The sequence below is a fragment of the Petaurus breviceps genome, unplaced genomic scaffold (genome assembly GCF_028583685.1).
Source record: "Petaurus breviceps papuanus isolate PSGF00001 unplaced genomic scaffold, PetGlider_PUasm1.0 90823, whole genome shotgun sequence".
NCBI classification, from domain to species: Eukaryota; Metazoa; Chordata; class Mammalia; order Diprotodontia; family Petauridae; genus Petaurus; species Petaurus breviceps.
The window spans coordinates 3,460,134-3,482,001 of NW_027187352.1; the positions used below are offsets into that span (position 1 = coordinate 3,460,134).

Consider the following 21,868-nt stretch of genomic DNA (forward strand, 5'->3'; position numbering starts at 1 on the left):
AGTACAAGAGTGGAATGAATTTCCAGGGTGAAGAGATTTCTAGGACATAGTAGAGAAAGTCTAGAAGAGTCCCCAGATCATAATTCTTCCAGGAAGACAGTCAACCTCTGCCTCAGTTTCCTCAACAATGGGGTTAATCCCAGGGTGGTTGAAAGAATCAAATGAGACAATATATGTAAAATGCTGAGTATAATGTTTGGCATGTAGTAGGTACATAATAAAAGTTTGTTCCTTTCCTCTCCACCCCCTCCCTATAGGAACTGGTCAGGATTCCACTCTACAACCTCCCTGACAAGTCCTTCAGCCTTTTCTGGAAACTCTTCACTAACCAGGACACCACTACTTCCCAAGGCAGCCCGTTACACTTTAGGAGGATCTTTCTTACATCCAGCTGAAATCTGCCTCCTGTACCCTTCACTCATGGCTCCTATTTCTGGACTCTGGTGCCAAGCAAAACAAGTATAATCCCTTTTCTCCCTGACAGTCTTCAAATACTTGAAGAAAGCTATCATGTTTCCCCTAAATCTTCTCTTCTCAAGGATAAATATCCTCATTCCTATCCTTTTATGGTGTGGCCTCATGTCTCCTCACCATCCCATTCACCCCCTTCTGGACACACTCCCAGCTTGTCAATGCCTTTCCTAAAATGTGACAAAATGTGTCCCCAGAGCAGCACACAATACTCCAGATGTGTTCTGATCAGGGCAGTGGAAGGTGGAACTAACATAGGATTGAAGATTTGTGGCTGAAAGGAAACTAAAATATCTAGTCCAAGTCCAACATTTAACAGATTGCCAAAAAGGAACTGAAGCCCAGAGAAGCTAAGTAATTCATCCAATGTCACATTAGTAAGTGGCAAAGTTTGAATTTAAAACCAGGCTCTTTGACTCAAAATCATTCTTTCCACTGGCCACTGGCCTTGAATCCACCTCCTTTGTTCTGAATACCATGCCCTTTCCTTTTTTTTTTCTTTTGAGAAGAAAAAAATTTTAATTAACATAAGCTGATGGATTGCCAAGCGGCTAGCAACTTCCTCTATGCTTTCCTTAACAAAACCGAAGATCATATTGTTTTTCAGATTCCCAAAGGCTCCCCCCTCTCCAATACCTGCCAATCTTCCTCATTTAAGAGTCCTTCTTAATAAGGTCAAAATGGGTACATGATTTAGACATAAAGGGTGATGCCATAAGCAGATTAGAAGAGCAAGGAATAGTTTACCTGTCAGATCTATGGAAAAGGGAAGAATTTATGAACAAACAAGAGATACAGAACATTATGAAATGCAAAATGGATAATTTTGATTACATTAAGTTGAAGAATTTTTTGTACAAAAAAAGCAAATGCAACCAAGATTACAAGGAAAGCAAAAAGCTAGAAAACAATTTTTACTGTAGTAAAAACAATTTACTACCAATTTCTGATAAAGGCCCAATTTCTTAAATATATAGAGAACTGAGTCAAATTTATAAGAATACAAGTCATTACCCATTTGATAAGTAGTCAAAGGATATGAACAGGCAGTTTTCAGATGAAGAAATTAAAGCTATCTATAGTCATATGAAAAATGCTCTAAATCATTACTGATTAGAGAAATGCAAACAAAACAACTCTGAGGTACTACCTCATACCTATCAGATTGGTTAACATGAAGAAACAGGAAAATGATAAATGTTGAAGAAGATGTGGGAAAATTGGAACACTACAGCATTGTTGGTGGAGTTAGGAACTGATCATTCTGTCAATAGCATGTAGTAGGCATTGACCCATTCTGGAGAGCAGTTTGAAATGATGCCCAAAGGGCTATAAAACTGTGCATACCCTTTGATCCATCAATACCACTACCAGGTCTGTATCCCAAAGAGATCATAAAAATGGAAAAGGACCCATATGTACAAAAGTATTTATAGAAGCTCTTTTTGTGGTGGCCAAGAACTGGAAATTGAGGGGATGCCCATTAATTGGGGGATGGCTGAACAAGTTGTGGTATATGAATGTAATGGTTCCATAAGATTGTATTGTTCCATAAGAAATGATGAGCATGTAGATTTTAGAAAAATCTGGAAAGACTTACATGGACTGATGTTGAGTGAAGTGAGCAGACTCAGGAGAACAATAACAGAGACATTGTGTGGTGATCAACTTCGATAGACTTAAGTTCTTCTCAGAAATACAATGATTTAAGATAATTCCAAAAGACTCATGATGAAAAATGCTATTCTCACCCACAGAAAGAACTATGGAGTCTGAATGCACATTGAAGCATACTGTTTTCTTTCTTTTTTTTTTTCCTTATCACGGTTTTTTCTGTTTTGTTCTGATTCTTCTTTTACAACATGTGTAATGTGGAAATATGTTTAATATGATGGTACATGTATAGCCTATATCAGATTGCACACTGTCTTGGGGAGGGAGGAAGAAAAAAATTTTGAACTCAAAATCTTATAGAAGTGAATGTTGAAAACTATCTTTACATGTAATTGGAAAAAATAAAAATATTAAGTAGGAAGAAAAAGAGAATCCTTCTTGAGATCTAACTCAAGGACCTTCTGCTGCCCCAAACCCAAATTCCAGGCCAAGGTGGTAGTATAGCATAAAAGGTCCTGGATCAAAAGTCAGAAGACTTGAGTCCTACCCTGGTTCTGTCTTTGACCTCTGGAAAGTTCCAGTTTCTTCATCTATATAACAATGAGGTGATTGGATTACATGATCCCAAAAGTCCATTCCAGCTCTGACATTCTATGTTCCATTTGGATATGGCTCCCTGCTATAAATTTTCCAAGATCCTGTCCAGAGTTGGGAGTCAGCTAGGTCAGGATCTTGCTCAGAATAACTTTTTAGAGGTTGAAAAGTCAGTCTCACTCTCCCTCAGCTTGGCTCCAGGGACTGGGACATCTGGGATATATCCAGGGGGCCCTGGGGAGACTGGGTCAGGAAGCTAGAAGCAGACAGGAGCGGGAAGCTGTGTCCTTTGCAGGGTAGAAATTGTAAAGTGCTGTTAATGACTAAACTTTCAGTTCCTCCATGGTTAACTCAGGAACGTGCCTTTTTCATTGTCTTTAAGAACGGTTTAGACATAGACTAACTAATCTAGAGGAAGAACCTTTCCCTAATACCTAATACTCTGGAGATCCTAATCACCAAGGTGGGGGAGAGAAACACAGCAGAGAAAGAAATACCGAATAAACAAGCCTGGGGGACGGTCTTATTCTGAGCACTTCCTAGGGGGAAATAGAGAGGATGATGAATTCCTGACCTCAATGAGTCCCTGCCTTGAGGGAAAACAGATCTCTGCCCTCAGGAAGCCTCCAGTTCAAGGGAAAAAGACATGGTTAATTCAAATCAACCAATATTTTTTGTATACTACTACAGTATACCCCTAGTATCACTTCATTCCTCTGTCTCTTCCATCCCTTATAGACAGACATCATCACCATCTTTACTCAGTCTTCTTCTTCAGGCTGAGAAAATCAGGGTCCTTTGACCCTTCCTTTGGGTTTTTTACTCCCTGTTCCTTCAGTTCTTGTAGTGAATCTGGTTGAGTATTTGGCTTCCTAAAGAATTCAGTACGAACCTTTTTTTTTCATCTCCGATTTCTGACTTCTTCCATCTTGTGTTAGACATTTAAGCAAGCCATTATAGAACACCAATTATGTGGCCATCCCTGTGCTAGATGTGGTGGTGGTGGGGGGCAGGGACAGGATTCCTGTGGGGACACTGAGAGAAGACCCAGTTTCTGTCTTTGAAGGAATTTACAATTATATTGAGGAGGCATGATTTATAAATAGGCACAATACCAGCAGCCCTAAATATCAAATGGTTCAAGACTGTTTGCAAATGTGTTTCATCATTCATTCAACAACCACATTTAGTGGCTAAATAGTTCGGAGCTTAGGACCCAGGCTTTAGATATGACACAGTCCCTGCCTTCCTAGACCTTATGGTCTGGGGGAGCTGAGGGGTGGGGGGAAGGAGTATGGAATGACCAATAGAGCAGGCAGCTAGGGTAGCATAATGTCCAGAGCACTGGACTTGGAGTCAGAAAGCCCTGAGTTCCAATGATGTTTCAGATATTAGCTATGGGATGCTGGTCAAGATGCTTAATTTCTCTCAGAAGGAAGATTGTGAGGATCACATGAGATATAATTAAAGTGCTTTACAAACCTTAAAGTTTACACTAGCTAAATAATTATAAAACAGAAAAAGACAATGATGAGAACATAAAATAAGAACTAAGTGCTATGTGGTGTTGGAAAGAAGAGATTATATTGATGGGGGGGGGGTTGAGGGTTGGAAAGAAGGTAGGACACTGGTCATGAGGCTTTTAAAATTATTCAGGAAAGAAACAAAGAGGGTCTGCCCAAGGGTGGTAGCTGCATGAACAGAGAAAAGGGGATAGGTATGGGATTGTTAAGGATGTAGAATCAATAAAAATTTGACATCTGGATATAGGGGCAGGTGAAGAAAAGGGAGAGTCAAGAGTGACACTTTCCATTGTGATCTTGGGTTACTAATGTTGCCCTCAACAGAAACAGGGAAGTATGGAGGAGGAGTCTGGGGTGAAGATGGTGAGTTTAGTTTTGGAAATGTTGAGTCTGAGAGGTGTATGGGAACATTCCTATTGTGGCCCCAGAACAGAGTTTAGGGCTGGTAGTCATCTGCAAAAATTTGAATGTGTGGGAGTTGATGTGATTCCTAGTAGAAAGGATACATCAAGGAAAGATGAGAGCCCAGAGCTCTCTGAGATGCTTCTATACCCAGAGGTTAGGACTCGGCCAAGGACAGATGATCACAGATGGAGAAGGAGTTGTCAGCCTTTGAGGAGGACAGGTGGGAGAGCTGTTTGGAAAGGTAAGGGTAGAACTGAAAAAAGCTGCAGAGAAGTCAAGAAGGATAGAGTCTGACAAGAAGCTACTGGACTGAAAGTTCCAGAATTGGAGATGATTAATGCAATGACTAAACACAATTCCAGAGAACTAATTATGAAACATGCTGCCCAGGAGAGAGGTCAAGGACTCAGTTTAGAATGAGACTTTATTTTGGATATGACCAAAGAGGAAATTAGTTTTGTTTTACTATACATATTTGTAACATAGATTTTCTCTTTCTTTTTCAACTGGGGTGGGGTGGGAGAGAAAAAAAGTGGATTTTTTCTGGAAAAAAAATAGGTTAACTTTTTTTTTCTTGCAGGGGGAAGGGCAGGCAATCGGGGTTAAGTGACTTGCCCAAGGTCACACAGCTCATGTTATGTGTCTGAGGTTGGATTTGAACTCAGGTCCTCCTGACTCCATGGCCAGTGCTCTATTCACTGCAGCACCTAGCTTAACTTTTTAAAAAAGCTATTGGATTTGACAATTAGGAGCTCTTTGGCATAAGAAGGCACCTCCCAGAGGTAATAATAACTGACACAGGTTTTCAAAGTGCTTTACAACTAATGTCTCATTTTATTTTCACAATAACCCTGGGACATAGGTGCTATTATTATCTTCATTTTACAAATGAGGAAATTAAGGTAGAGAAGTTAAGGGATTTTCATGGCCACACATAGCTGGTGAATGTCTGAAAAAGGATTTGAAATTATATCTTCTTGATTCCAAGCCATGTGCTCTATTCACTGAGCCACCTAGTTGGCAGGGAACTATGGGTATGGAACAAAATATAATTGTATATTATATATAATATACACTTATTATATGTTGTTTAGTTTTGCTGAACTGGGTTGTTTTTTCTTCCTCTTTTTTTTTCTTTGTTATAAGGCATGGTTCTTTAAGAGGGGAAAAAAAGTGGGACACATTGAGAAATGCAGGTATTGTTAAAATAAGACATAAAAATTTTAAAAAAGAACTACTGACAAAAAATGGCTGAACAAATTGTGGTATATGATTCTGATGGAATACTACTGTGCTATAGGAAATGATGAGCTCAATGATTTTAGAAGAACATGGAAAAACTTGAATGAAATAATGAAGAGTGAAATAAGCAGAACCAATAAAACATTTTATACAGTATCAGCAATACTGATTTAAGAAGGACTTTGAGTGAATAAATTATTTTGCCTATTATAAACACCCAAATTAACTACAAGGGACACATAAAGATGCTATCTACATTCAGAGAAAGAGCTGATAAATAGATGTCTAGAATATTTTTACATATATTTATAAATATATTCATATATTTGTGTCTAATGGTAGCTCTCTCTAGGGTGGGGGGGAAGGGGAGGGAAGAAAAAAAGGAAAAAAAGAAATTTACGTAATAATTTTGTTGTAAATTGAAAAGGAAGAGCAAGTTATGTATACTAGATTTCCAGTTTCATGTGTAATTATCTTTTTATGTGTTATGTAAATGCTTCTTTTATTCCATAAATTAAAAATAAGATAAATTTTTTAAAAAAGAGTCCATTGACAAAGTGGTAAGCATCGAAACAATTTGGTACTGGATAAGAAATAGAGTGGTTGATTAATGGAATAGACTAGGTACACAATAGCTTGTATCCTGGTGTTTGTAAACCCAAAGATCACAGATATTGAGGCAAGAACTCATTATATGACAAAAATTTCTGGGGAAACTATAATGCAGTCTGGCAGAAACTAGGCACACACTTATATCTTATGCCATATACCAAGATAAACTCAAAATGGGCACATGTTTTAGTCACAAAGGGTGACATCATAAACAAATTAGGGGAGCATGGAAAAAAAACTACCTGTCAGATCTATGGTTAGGGGAAGAGTTCATGACCAAACAAGAGATAGAGAACATCATGGAAGGTAAGATGATAATTTAATTACATTAAATTAAAAAGGTTTTACACAAACAAATGCAGCCAAAATTAGAAGGGAAGCAGGAAACTGGGGGAAAATTTTACAGCAAATTTTTCTGAAATTGGTCTCATTTCTCAAATCTATATGGAATGAAGCCAAACTTATAAAAATAAGAGTCATTCCCCAAATGATAGTCAAAGGATATAAATAGTCAGTTTTGAGAAGAAATCAAAGTTATCAATAGTCATTTGGGGTAAAAATGCTAATGATTAGAGAACTGCAAATTAAAACAACTCTGAGGTACTCACAACTGTCAAATTGGGTAAGGTGATAGAAAAGGAAAATGACAACTACTAGAAAGGATGTGGGAAAATAGGTACACTAATGCACTGTTGGTGGAATTGTAAACCAGTCCGATCATTCTGGAAATCGATTTGGCATACCCCCAAATGCTATAAAATTGTGCAAATCTTTTGACCTAGCAATACCACTACTACATCTACGTCCTAAAAAGATCAAAGGAAAAGGACCTGTGTATATAAAAATTATAGCAGTTCTTTTTGTGGTGGCAAAGAAATGGCCACTGAGGGGATACCCATGAACTGGGGAATGGCTGAACAAGTTAAGGTATAGGAATGTGATGGAATTCTATTATGCTGTAAGAAATGATGAAGGGGATAGTTTCAGAAAAACTTGGGAAGACTTACACAAACTGAAGTGAGAATTAGGGGAACAACGTACATAGTAATAGCAATATTGTAAATGTAATCAACTGTGAAAGACTGAGCAATTCTGATCAATACAATGTTCCACCACAATTCCAAAGGCCTCATGATGAAAAAATATCCACCTACATATAGACAGAGAACTGATGTACTCCGAGTATAGATTCTTTCTATATTTCTTTCTCTCTCATTATTTTCCTTGTTCTGCCCCCCATTGCTAATGTGGAAATGTTTTGCATGACTTCATATGAATAACTGGTGTAATATTTCTTGACTTCTCAGTGGGTGGAAGAAGGACTGGCATGAAGATAATTCAAAATCGGAAAAAAGAAGAGTCTGTTGACAATCTTGGACTGTGAACATCAGGGATTTGCTGGATAGATATGTGGGTGGTATGCAGTCAGCCTCCCACATGGGTGGCCATCTTGGTAGAAAGTATTATTATATGAAATGATAAGAGTGAATTGAGAACCAGGACCCTTTATGCAATAACCACAACACTGTAAATGAAAACACCTGTCAAAGATTTAAGAAATCTGATCAACTGTCTGAACTCCAGAAGAGTGATGGGGGAGAAGTGATATGCTGTGGGTGGAAAAATGAGACATACATTTTTCAGGTGCTGCCAACAGAGCACACACTTGTTTTGCTCAACTACAGTTGTTACAAGAGGTATGTTTATTTGTGTGTATGTGGCTATATATGGGAGTAGTTACAGTGATACAAAAAAAGGACAAGAAAAAAGCATGAAAGAAATATTTTTTAAAATACATAGAAGAGAACAGAGTTACAGTTACACAGAGCACTACAGGTATTAAGTTAAAATTGCATTATGTACACACATATACAAAACATACATGTATGAATGTGTATATGTGTAGTAGCTAGGTTATGCTGCAGAAGGTTTGCTGGGCCTAGAGTCAGGAAGACCTGAGTTCTAATTTGGACTCAGACACTTAGTAGCTGTGTAGTAACTGGGCAAGTCACATTTTAACCTTTATCTGTCTCAGTTTCCTTAACTGTAAAATGGGAACCAGCATAGCACCAACTTCTTAGGGTTGTTGAGGATCAAATGAGATATTTTTTAAGTGCTTAGCACAGTGCCCCGGCACATAGTAAGTGCTTAATAAGCCCTCCCTCCCTCCTGTGATTATTTTCATTTATATATACATACATAGTTATCATATAAGGGACTGTATATAAGGGACTCATGTTCATATGTAGCCCACATACATACATATGAATTTGTATATAAGATTCATGTTTTCATATACAACCCCATACAGGCAGACCTACATACACCACGCTGCATATAATGGACTGATGTTTTCACAGACGATCCTTTTTTCTGGCCTTCACATTTAGGAATGATCCTGTTTAATGATGCTATCTCAGTTCATCATCTTAAACATGAGGGGTCTGGCTCCTTCTAGCTCAAGATCTATGCTTACTTAAAAGCTGTGCCGATGTGGACTCCACTCCCTGGTCAAACATTTTCTGTCCCAAGGTTCCTTCTAGTTCTAACAGACCATGTTCTGTGTTCAAAGAGCCCTTCCAGCTATGATGGTCTGTAAGTCAACAAAAGCCATTTCGCAGAGCTGAGCCCAAATCCTGAGCCTGCCAAAGTCAACAAAGGTTTGGAAACTGAGCCATTAATCCGGGTGTCTTTGTTGGGGGACATTTCCTTTCTGGAAAGGAATGTAACCTCCCATAATTCTTCCCACTGATAGCAGGGCGCCTGGGGCTGACAGTGGTGCTGATGGGAATGAAAGATTATCCAATAGCACATTAGCTAGGATTTCTCAGTGCTGAGGGATAGGGAGTCCTGCTTTGGATCAGCATTGCTCAGCTAACCTAGAGATTCAAGATTGCTGACAATGACTGACTTTTTTTGTTCACAGGCTTAGAGCTGGAAAGGGCTTTGGAGGTCATCTAGTATGATTGCAAGTGGTGGAGTTAGAATTTGTACTCAGGTCCTCTGGTCCAGCACTTCCAACTGATTGATGCCACATATTTTGTCCCAGAGGCAAGGGCTACTTCCCTTTTAGATTAGGAACTTGTGACTATGTTCCCAGTTAGAAATAGTTGAGTATTTCATTACAACCTTTATTAGTGGGAAGAATCGGGAGGAAAAAGATTCCTCTCCCACTTCATATAAGAAACCATAGTATTTTTGTTATCTCCCTACCCCTCCAAGCTCTGGAGTTTTCAACGTGGTTTTGTTATTCCTAGGATCTTGTATAGTGCCCGGCACAAATACAGGTATTAGTGCACATAGGTTAGGTGGGTTGGTTAATTATCTCCAACTATCTTATTCTTTTTCGGGGGAGGGAGTGCAAGGCATATTTTGTCTCAATGTAAGGAAGAATTTCTTAACAATCAGAGCTATCCCACAATGAAACACAATGCTTCAGGAGGCAGTGAGCCCCTTACAATAAGTGTTAGTTTAGAGCCTGGAAGATCCTCCATCTTGGGGCAGGTAGAGAAGATCCTGCATTGGGTGGGACCTACGTCTTGGGTTCCCAAATGGTAATAATAGCTAGCATTTGCAAGCATTTTTGGGTTTGCAAAGCATTCTACATATGCCATTTGGTTGGATTCTCACGACTTTGCAGTTACTGTTCAGTTGTGACTGACTCTTTATGACCTTGTGGACTGTAACAAATGGATGGTCCACAAGGTTTTCTTGGCAAGGATACTGGCGTGGTTTGCCATTTCCTTCTCCAGTGTATTAAGGCAAACAAGGGTTAATTGACTTGCCCCGTGTCACAAAGCTAATGAGTATACAAGACTAAACTTGAACTCAGACCTTCCTATGTCCAGTTCCAGTGCTTGATCCATTGAGCCACCTAGCTGCCTAGATTATCCCCATTTTACAGATAAAGAAACAGGCTGAGAGGCTAAGTGACTTGCCTAGAGTCACACAAATAAAATGTGTCTGGAGTAGAATTTGAACTTACTTCTTTCTGACTTTAAGTCCAATCCTTATATCCACCAATCCAAATCCTTTTATGCATCACCACCTTACATGCCTCATGACTTTAGGTGAATCCTTTCCCTTTAAGAGATAGTGGGTTTCCCCTTACCAAGGTCTTCCAGCTTAAAAAGTCACTTGTTGGGAAGATTGTCGTGAGCATGCTTATTTAATCAATAAACAATTATCTTAAGTAACCACTATGTACTAGGTTAGGTTCTAAGGATACAAAGATAAAAAAATGTCTTCCCTCAAGCAGCTTATGTTCTATTGGTGTTGGTAGTGGCATTAGCTGTGTATGTAAAATACAAATAGGTGTATACATATATATATATACACGCATATAAATACATATATTACATGTTTACACAGAAAGTGGGGGGAGAGGGAGGAAGAGACAAAAAAAAAGTGAATATAAGATAATTTAGAGAGTAATGCACTGGATTGGCTGGGGGGAATGTTCAAGTATGGGGTAGACTAGATATATGATCTCTCAGGTCCCAAAGCTATGAGGTTCTCTTTCCTCTCTGGGCTTCTGCAGTGTCAAAGTGAATGAGATTTCTAACGGCCCTTTCCCTTTCTAAATCCAGGATGTCTTTCTTTTATTGCTACTTTTTCCTAAGCTTGTCCTGTTTTCTCAACCAGACTGTCAGGTGGAGAGTGTAGCATGTGATCCTGTTTACAAATGAGTAAACTAAGATGTAATATGTCTTGCCCAGAGTGGTTGCATTGCTAGTGGGTGTTGTAGCTGGGCCTGGGTCTTTTGAATCCTAGGTTAATTTTCTTGTTTTTTTTTTTTTTAAAGAGGGAGGGACAGAACCTGTTTTCTGCCAATATAGTAGTGCTTGGCACAGAGATGTTTACTAAAGTCTTGCTGACAGGTTGATATAAGGAAGGAACTCTTCAGGGAGAAACTATTTGCTAATTAAGATCAGCAATGGTTCTGCAATTGACTGACAGGGAATTTCTGAGGAAATTTCCTCTACCAATTAAAATCAGCAACTGATCTCCAAATTATAGTCTGAGAGAAGACTGAGGGGGTTAAGTGATTTGTCTTGGGTTATACTGTATAGGACTTGAGCTAAGGTCTTCCTAATTCCCCAAGACCAGCTCTTTCCCAATGACTTTTATTCGAATTGCTTTAGTCACTTCAGCTGAGACCTTTATACTCCTTAGCTGGCAAAAGTAAATCCCTGAGCCAATGTTACTAAGTCACCAGGCCTTTATGAAGGATAAGGCCCTTAGAACACAGACCACAGTGTCAGAGGTGAGTGTGACTAGAACAAAGACTGGGAGCTGGAATAAATTTAAAAATCTAATCCACAGCCTTCATTTTACAGGAGAAAGGGGCTGTGTTGGAAAGACCGAATGCTGAGCCAGAGAAAGGACCCAAAGGGTTAATATGACCATCCCTGAATAGTCCTGGAATTGGGAGTAGGAAAAGATGACTTCCAAAGGCCCTTACAATTTCAAGATTCGGTGAAATCAGTTACTTGGCTAAGTAGCCATGACACTGTAACATGATAAGCAGCTCCCACAGGTAAGGGAATGGTACTAGCTCTTTAGATGCAGAATTGATGGCCCAGGGCATATGCCCTTAGTTCACCCATGGTCATTCAGCCAACAAATACTTACTGAGCAAGGCCCTGTGTTGGATACCTGAAGTGGGTGCTAAGAAACAGTTAAGACAAATCCCTGAATTGGAAGTTGGGGGAAACTATTACCAAGTTTCAGATCTCCTAGTGACTAATTGTGTATCCTTGGAAAAGTCCCTCAATCTGTCTGGGCTTAAGTGATGGAGAAAATCTGTAAAAGGAGAGACCAGGACTACTTGATTTCCAAGATCTCTTCCAGCTTTCTCCCATTACTCTAATCAATTAAGAACCACTTCCTAAAACACTTCACTCCCTGGATTGCTCCATCCTCCTACCAGCTGCCTTGAGTGCCCAGGTGGGTATGAGGGGTACCCACCCTCCCCCCTTTCTAGTTACCCTCTATGCTCTGTCTTCCCTTACTTAGTATAACATATGGCAGCATGAGGTCATTAAATAAAAATCTCTCTCACTTCTATATAGCTTTAATTAAGGTTTTAAATATATATTACCTCATTTTATAGCCCTTTAAGATTTACAAAGCACTTTCTTTACAATAATCTGGTGAGGTAGGTAGTATAACCGTTATTACCCTCCTTCAAGGGAACAGCGGTTCACAGACAAGGTACTTAACCCACAGGCATAGGTCAGAGCAGAGATACGAAACCATCTCTTTCAATTCCTTCCTCTGAAATAAAACTTTCCTCACAACAGCCTTGTGAGGTAGGTAGTGCAAATATGACTTTCCCCCATTTGAGAGATGGGGAAACTAAGGCCCAGAGAGAGGAAGGATATATCTTGTTAAATGTCAGTGCCCAGATCTGAATCTTAGCCTTCTGACTCCCAAGTTCAGTGCTCATTACAAATAATTTCTGTCTAGTCCCAAGTCATCTCACGGGGCTGACCAGCAGTTTGACTGATGCTGGGTTCCTAGGGCTAGTTTCCCAGGAAAAGGCCTGTCAATCACTATCTTCTTTGTACAATGTCAGTGTGCACTGGAAGGCCTCTTCAAAGGCTTCCAGAAAGGGGTCTGTGGCCTCTTCCACAGTGACCTGCCTCTGGAGTTCTTCACTAAGGGAGGTGACTCCCATTCCCTCCAGGCCACAGGGTACAATGTGCTCAAACCATGTCAGGTCCGTGGAGCAGTTCAGAGCCAGACCATGGGATGTTATGTGCCTTCCACAACGGACCCCTGAAATCAGAGAATCAAAGCTTGCATTAAAGTTCCCCAGGTTATCTAGTTTAATACCCCAGTCAATATAGAAATGCCCTCATCAGCCTCCCCAAAAACTGATGATCCAGCTTTTCTAATGACAGGAAACTCACTAGCTCCCAAAGTAGGCTATCCCATTTTAGGATAGCTCTAATTTTTAGGGACGTTTTCCTTGCATGAAGTAGATATCTGCCCTTCTTCAACTTAAGCTCACTGTCTTTTGAGGACAAGAAAAACCAAGTACAAATCCTTCTGTACATGGGGACCCTCACCTTCCCTTCTCCAGGGCACAGACACAGTTTCTTCAACCAATCCTTGTATGGCATGATCCCTAGTTCCTTCCTGGTCACCCTGCTTCAGAGGTTGTAAATTTCCTCCCTAAAATATGATGCCAAAAACAACAAAAAATACACCATTTGGAATCTCATCAGGGTGTAGGATGGTCACTAACTGCCTCCCTCATCCTGGACACCAAGTCCCTATTCCTATGTCTCTTGGACCAGTACATCTCGCTGCTAACTCTATTAGGCCTGAAGACTATGAAAACCCCCAGGTCTTCATAAGATTGGCTATTAAGCCACTCTTTACTCATCTTGTATTTTTGCAACTGATTTTTTGAACTCAAGCACAGGACTCTATTTACACTGATCTCTATTAAGTTCTGTTCTGTTACCTTTGGAATGAAGTTCCACTCAGTGGAAAGCTTTTAGATTCCATTATCCTGCATATTAGTAAACCCTCTCAGTTTCGGATATATGTGTAAATCAAAAAGTGAAGGAGTAAAGGAAACCATCTTCCTCTCCTGGACCATAGAAGTTAATCATAGACATGACATCCCTGTAGAGAAGAGTCCTGTACTGCAAGTGTTTCCAGATCTGACACCTTTCTGGCTCTTTGGGTCTCCTGGGCATATGAAGAGAGTTAAAGTTTATGAGTGTTTAATGGTATCTACTCTGACCCCCCAACTCCTATGGAAGAGTGTGAAATGTATCCCTTATTTCAAACTTGATCTACTTATTTCACTGAGGAAACTGAGGCACAGAGAGGGAATGTGACCCAAGGTCATAAAACTCATCAGTGATAAGAGTGGGGGCTAAAACCCAGGTCTTGACTCCTCAATACGTGCTTCTGACAATACTATTAGTGCTATAGCTCATGTGTATTGTAGTCTAACTAACCCTTAGGAGCTTGCCTGAGGAGGCAAACCCTTTATATACCATTCTAGGGGAAAATGTTACCAGAATTCTGAATGCTGGACTTAAAGAATGTTTACAACTATTTCCCTTACTCTTCACATCCAAAGAGCTGTCAAATCCTCCCATGTGGCAAAGTAGATGGAGTGACCGGACTTGAAATCTTGAGTCAGATTCTGCCAAAAGATACTTATGATCCTGCCAGTCACATAACCTCTTTCAGCCTCAGTCTCTACAAAGTGGTAAGGTGGGGACCCATGGTTCACTGGAATAGGGAACTCTCAGATGGAAAACTACTCCTACAAATGCACTGGCTCCTCCTCTGCAACTAGGGCAAAACTAGTTGGTGTCCCCTTTGCCGTTGCTTTTCAGTTGTGTCAAATGAGATAATTAGGATAAAGTGCTTAGCACGGTGCCCGGAACCCAGGAAGCATAAATGTTAGCTACTATTACCTATTATTATTACCCCCTACATGTTATTGTGGTTTAGTCGGTTCTGCTGTGGCCAACTCCCCATGATCCCATCTGGGGTAAATACTGAAGTGGTTTGCCATTTTCTTCTCCAGCTCATTTTACAGATAAGGAAACTGAAGCAGAGTTAAGTGACTTGTCCAAGATCACACTGCTAGTGTCTGAGGCTGCATTTGAACTCAGGTTCTCCTAACTCCAGGGTCAGTGCTTTATGCCCTTTGCCACCCAGCTGCCCCATGTGTCACCCTGGGGACCTGAAAACTGGTCTTCCAGGTTCAAAGGCCAGTTCTCTATCCAGTAAATCAAGCTGCAATAAATTAAGGTGAGAATTAAGTACTCACAACAGAGGAGATCTGGAAAGAGGCTTTAGTTCCCTAGTCCTCTGCTCACTTCAGTATGTCAGCCCAAGGTGATGCTCAGGGAGCCCCCAACAAGTAGCCAGGGAGACCTGGCCAAGTAGCCCCCGTGTCCCTGGGCTTGCCTGTCCTGCACACCCTCCCCACGATATCCTACCCCACCTCCTTTACAAGAGTCCTAAGGTTTTGCCCCCAATGTACCTCCGGGGTCCCTGGGTTCGGGCCCCCAGACCCTGTGCAGTGTGATATAAAAATGCTGGACGCGCTAACAACCTGGGTTCCAATTCCAGCCCTCTGCTACCTGGGGCCAGAGTGACCTTAGGGAAGTCCACTGTAATTTTCCGGGCCTCAGTTTCCTTCTCTACAAAAATGAAGGTGTCAGGTGGGGTGCCTCCTCCTCCCGCAGGCTCCCAGGCCCCGCACAACCCTCCCCGTCCCCGGTCACCCACCGATGGCACAGATTTTGCGGTCGCCCAGCCAGACGCCGGTGTAGGGCGGGGGCCGGGCGAGGGCGGCCGGGAGGCCCAGGCGGCGGCACAGGCCCATGGCGCAGGCCTCCAACGCCGCCACGTGCGTCCGCAGGCGGAGGCCCAGGGGCCGCAGGTCCAGCACCGGGTGCGCCAGCAGCTGGCCCGGCCCGTGGAAAGTGGCGAGGCCGCCGCGGCCCGTGCGCCGCACGTCCGCACCCAGCGCCCGCAGCCGCGCCTCCTGGCCGGGCTCCAGGCCGCCCCGCAGGCCGGCCGTGTACGCGGGCCCCGCGGGCTCCCCGAGCAGCAGCGCGCCCGCCTCGGCGGCGCCGGGCCCCCGCGGTCCCTGCAGCTGCCGCAGCCAGCGCTCCTGCAGGCCCAGCGCATCGGCGTAGGGCAGCCGGCCCATGCGCACCAGCAGCACGCGCGGCCCCATGCGTCCGGCCCCTCTCTGGGCTCCGACTCCGGCTCCGGGTCCTGACTCCGGCTCCGGCTCCGGCTCGGCTCCGATTCCGAGTCCAGGTTCTAATTCCGGGTCCCGGGTCCCGGCTCCGCTCCCCTCCTGCGGGCGCCCTGCAAGAGGAGTGGGCGGGACTCTGGGGAGCCCCGCCCCGCCCAGCGCGAGTCTGCCTGGCTCGGCTCTCCCCGCCAGCTTGGGGACTTCCGGAGAGGGAACGTCTCCGCACATTTAGGATGCGGACATAAGAGTTCCGTCCCCTCGTAGAGGAAGGCCAGAGTGGCTTAGCGGATGGAGAGCCCGCAAGAACTGGGTTCAAGTCCCGCGTCTATCCCCAACTGGCTGGGGCCCGCTCTCCTCCCCAGGCTCTATGCACCTGTCTAAGATTGCGCTGAGAAAGTGCTTCCTAGGACCTCCTTCAGCGAAGAGTGCTCCATCCCCGTGAAATATCGCAGGCTTCCAGTGCCTGAATTCTTGAAATGATGAATAATTAGCTATTGAAATTAATAACGAGTGTGATCTAACTGCAACTTCTATCGCACTTTAAGGTTTCTAAAACACTTTACAAGTATTATCTCTTTGGATAACATTGGATTGCATTACAACAACCCTAGGAGGTAGGAACTGTTATCCTAATTTTACAAATGAGGAAACTGAGGCATAGTGGTGAAGTGACTTGCCCAGGATCACACAGCCAACACAGGTCCGGAGCACAATTCAGACTCAAGTCTTCCTTAAGGCAGCACTCTATGTACGGTTCTCTAGCTGCCTCTTTAATATTGCTTGGGAAAGCCTGCTTTGTTTTCTACTACACCCTTATCAAGGATGCTTTTGGTTCACGTGTAGATGACCCTCGTAAAAAAATATGTACTGGAGAAAGAAGGCACATAGGTCAATTAAATCAATTCAATAAGCATTTATTAAGCGCTTGCTGTGTTTCCAGGCACTGCCAAGCACTGGAGATAGAAAGGCAAAAACAGTCCTTGCTCTCAATGAGCACCCTTCTGATGGGGGAGACAACATGCAAACGACTCAACAAACAAGATATAGGCATGACAAATGGGAGATGATCACAGAAGGACTTGGTTCACTTTTTTATTTGGTCATTTTAGAGGGGGTATTAATAAGGTCTGAAAAAAAATGCCTATGCCTTTTGTATCTTTCCCTTCTTCAGATACATTTATATCTTTTGATGCCTTCACAGTTGTTTTGACAGCAACACTAACCTCCTGTCTATGTACTCAGTCCAATCTGACAACTTTTCCCATCTTTGTTCTTTTAAGGGTCATTTCTACCTTCCCTCTAAGCACTGGAGCGCTTCTCTCTCAAATGTATCTCTTTGTACAGTTCTGTACTAGGAGCTAGCTTGTCTCCTACCAGGACCCTGACAAGGTCCAGGGATCCCACTGGTTTTGGGGTGAGTTAGGGAGAGGGAGATTGCCCAGGAACTTTTTCGATGTCTCCTTGTTCCACCAGTGCTACCTCCAAATAGCCCCAGATCACACTGACTTCAGGCTCTGATGTTGTTGTTCAGTCATTTTTCATTTGTGTTCAAACTCCTGGTGACCCCATTTGAGCTTTTCTTGGCAAAGATACTGGAGTAGGTTTGCTGTTTCCTGCTCCAAGTAATTTTACAGATGAGGAAACTGAGGCAAACAGGGCTAAGTGACTTGCCCAGCGTCATAAAGCTAATAAGTGTATGAGGCCAGATTTGAACTCAAGAAGGTGTCTTCCTGACTTTAGGCCCTGAACTCTATCCACTACACCACCTGACTTCCTTCATTAATAGTATTCTTAACAAAATGTTACAAACAGTACATTACAACAGGCTCAATTTTTAAGTAGTCCTTTAGAAATTTATCCAGATGTTCAGTTTCTTCTCTATCAGCTACATCTTTGAGAATCTTCTAGTACTGAAGTTGTCTTGGGTTCTCCTTATTCAGGAGTGTCCTACAAGGCTGCCCTCCTCAGCCTCCAAGTTCAAAGTGGGAGATAATTCCTCTCCATTTCTTATTAGTCTAATTTATCCAAAGAATACCACAATTCAAATTCAGTATAAACAGGCACAAAATCCAAATAGATAACAAACAAGTCAATCTTAGGAAAAAGGAATAGCCATTGTAGCATCTTCTAGTTTAAACAATTCCACTCATGCCAGAACATGTTCCAAGAATCAGAACACAATAAACTGAATGCATAGCTTCCCTTTGTTTTACAATATAAACTTACTGTAGCCTCATTAGTTAGAAAGCAACACTGTAAAAGCTCCTCCATGATTTGTATAAAATCAAGACAAATACCTAAAACCTATAATATTGCTGCAATTAAAACAGTAATCATAGCACTCAGATCCTCTGAGAAGATCCCATCCCAAGTATATAGGATGGATTTTGCTTTTCTGGTATCACCAGTATTGTTAATGTCTTTCCCAAACATGAACAGTTTAGCTTTGTAATATTTTCCCCAAATTATAATGCCAAGAATTTATAAGTGAAGCACCAAAATTAAATGATTAAAACAGAGTATGATGATAATAAAAATGGCTTAGATTTATATGGAGGGCACTGTGGGTACATATGTAGGGTACAGGGAGTTGTCTGATGCTGGGTTAATAGTTCTGTGAAAAAGGTGCACTCATAAACACTCCATTCTCCCATAGGCCCACCTCCTTGCCAGTTTTCTCTCTGAGTTAAGAGGCAGTTTAGTGGGTATGCTCTGGAATCTATATCAGAAATTAATCCCTAAAATATAATTCTCTCTCTGTCTCTTTCACTCTGTCTCTCTCTCCCCTTGACTTTAGCTCCCACTTTTTACCCATGGATTTGCTTCCCCTTTCTTTACCTCAAACCCCAAAATTTAGGGGAACATACAAATGGAAATAAATAGCTATGTAATTTATTAGCACTATCAAAGCCTACAGAAAATGCAAATAGACATTAAAACAATGACTAGCAGACTGTAATAGAGAGTATAGCTGGGATTGAATTTTTTTCTTTGCTCCTTTTACCTCCTCCTAGCCAATCTGAGGGGAGAATTGAAGAAAAGAGATTGGAATTTAAACTGTGTGAAAACTTCCCCATCACTCTGGAAAAGAAGGTAGTGAAAGGAACTATGGACCAGACCTTGCTCTCTCTCACCAACAGTTGTTGATGCATTCTGATCCAGTCCTGGATATACTTTCTACTTCTATTCTAATCATCACATCATAATGGTAGGAGGGAACAATGAATGTCTTTTTTTTTTTTAAGCTCCTGGAAGCGTACTTGAGATCTAATGGGCTCAGGGCAATTGACATAGAATCCTGATGCTCTAAATACAAAAGCCAAGGCTCGAGTACTGTCTGGCTCCTTCCTCAGGCTTCTGACCAGCAGCAGACCAGAAGTATGATCAATTTCAGCATAGGCAACCTGCACTCAGCTGACTCCGTGCTGAATTCTTGCTGATATCCTTTTCCTGTTATGGCAAAGAGTACCTTCTGCTGTTAGATGTTCTAAGAGCATCTTGTTTCATTCAAATCTCAAACCTAAGGCCTGAGTCTATGAGTCAGCTGTGGAGTTTTGCCTGCTGTTTGCTTTTTGTCTGATCAGCACCTCATGCCTGCCCTCTCGGTTCTCACTGCCCCTTGACTGTAACCCAAAGTGGGGCAGCACCCATCATTATTTCATCCCACCTCTCAAGACCCGGCAAGTATGGATTCCTAAAACCATGCTCATTCCACCTTCTTTTCCTCTTGGACTCATGTAAGTCCTGGCTAGAAGTTCCCTTTAAGGCCATGAGAAACACAAATCCTCAAGGACTTTACTATGTATCTATGCACAATCTAGCCCTTTGGTCCTCTATGGTCTCTAAATAATAATCATCATCTCTAAAGGTAGCCTTCTTTAGTTTTTAAAAGATTTACCTACTGCTTTACATGCATTTTTATTTGGTTATGAAACTAAAATTTGTTCCTAACAATTTATTTTTAGCAAAAACAGCTGAATACATCTCCAGATTATCTAGTTAAAATACTCTATGCCTATCTCTCCCAGTTTTAGCATGCTGTGTTAGTTGCATTCAGAAACCACACCAAAGTTAATCAATAAACATTTATTAAACACCTACTATGTACATGCCTTGTGTTAAGCATCAGGGAGATAAAGAAAGGTAAAAGAAAGTCCCTGTCCTCAAGGAGCCCACAATCAAATGGGTATCTGCATTAATGTCACAACTTCAAAGGTGTGGGTGGCATCACCGCATGTCAAAGACCAACCTCAGCAAAGATAAAAAATGCCCAGGATAATATTTGTCCCCAGCTAATATCACAACCTAGATAAATTGTCAAATAATGTACTAGATCAAATTAGATTAATATATTTAGCCTATTTCAAATTTGAATCTAAATTGATCAAACATAAAATGGCAAATATAAAATCAAATCACTCATTTGCCAGAGTGATACTGAACTCCTCAGACAAATATGCCTAATATTCAGTATACCAATTCTATTTTTTTTTTTTTTGCTTTTTAGAGGGGCAATTGGGATTAAGTGACTTGCCCAATGTCACACAGCTAGTAAATGTTCAGTGTCTGAGGCAGGATTTGAACTCAGGTACTCCTGACTCCAGGAGTGCTCTATTCAATTCACCACCTAATTGCCCTAGTACTCCAATACTATTAACAAATGAGATAATACATGTAAAACTTTGCAAACCTTAAAGTACTATGTAAACATAAACAAGAGAAGCTTGAATCCCAGTCCTGCTGATCTAATAATAATGAGGATCATTGTGATAATAGCTAGTGTTTGTATATATTAGCTAGTGTTCAGTGATTATTGGGCAAGTGACCATCACCTGATTTTGGCCAACCAGCCAAGCTGAAGATTTGGAGAATGTCGAAGGTGGTCGTCATAACTTAGGGCCAGATCTCTTACTGACAGGAATCCAGTCCTGAATCAGGAAGCTTTGCCCAAAGGAAAGGCGATTTCTCTGCAATCCCACCTCTTAACCTGGGAGATATGAAACCTCAGAGCCAAGTCCTTGAAGCAGAACTAGAGAGGCTTCTTCTTGTCCTAGGCTGTCTTCATTCTCTCTGTAAGGTCATAGCAGTAGCCCAGCTGAGGATTTTAACTGAGCCTGAAGCTGGAAGTAGAAGAAACAATTACTAGCTACCTATTAAGGAACAAATCCACGGATTTCAGCGGACAGATCTGTCCAGCTGATACGTCATTCCCTATGAGGTACTTACTAAGGTAAGCACAGATGCTATCATCATTAATGAACTTTATGAGGTCTCTACAAAGTGCAAAAGGACATTGAGGCCCCATAGATCCCCAATTGTGAGATGCCTTTGCCACATTATGTATCTTCCACAAGAGGTTTATTACTGTCACACTCTAAATTTAAACCCTCTCCTTCCTTGAATACTATGTCTACTATGAGAGAGTGTTCCCCAGGCTTATGGGGGAAATGTTTTATAGCAACTGCTCTTACTATATTGTCTTAATAAATGCCTCTGCTAAGAGCTGATTGAATTTACTGACTGATTGTTAATTGGAAGTCAGTGAGGGCTTGTGAGCAAGTCGGCGGTGTGCTGGAAAATGTTTTAAAACTGACTGTAAAAAATGCACACATGACACACTTTTAATCTGCACTATTATAGTTTTCTGCATCACTTT

The 21,868-nt window shown here is 41.6% G+C and overlaps 1 protein-coding gene across 1 annotated transcript; it reads right to left on the bottom strand.

The window, feature by feature from the left end:
* Positions 1-12,523: 12,523 nt before the first annotated feature.
* On the bottom strand, positions 12,524-16,345 carry LIPT2 (lipoyl(octanoyl) transferase 2). The gene is made up of 2 exons (XM_069070844.1): positions 15,735-16,345; positions 12,524-13,244 (listed from the first exon to the last, which is right to left on the bottom strand). The coding sequence occupies exons 1-2, from the start codon at positions 16,186-16,188 to the stop codon at positions 13,012-13,014; spliced, it is 687 nt and encodes a 228-aa protein (XP_068926945.1). The 5' UTR covers positions 16,189-16,345; the 3' UTR covers positions 12,524-13,011.
* Between the last annotated feature and the right edge of the window lie 5,523 nt (positions 16,346-21,868).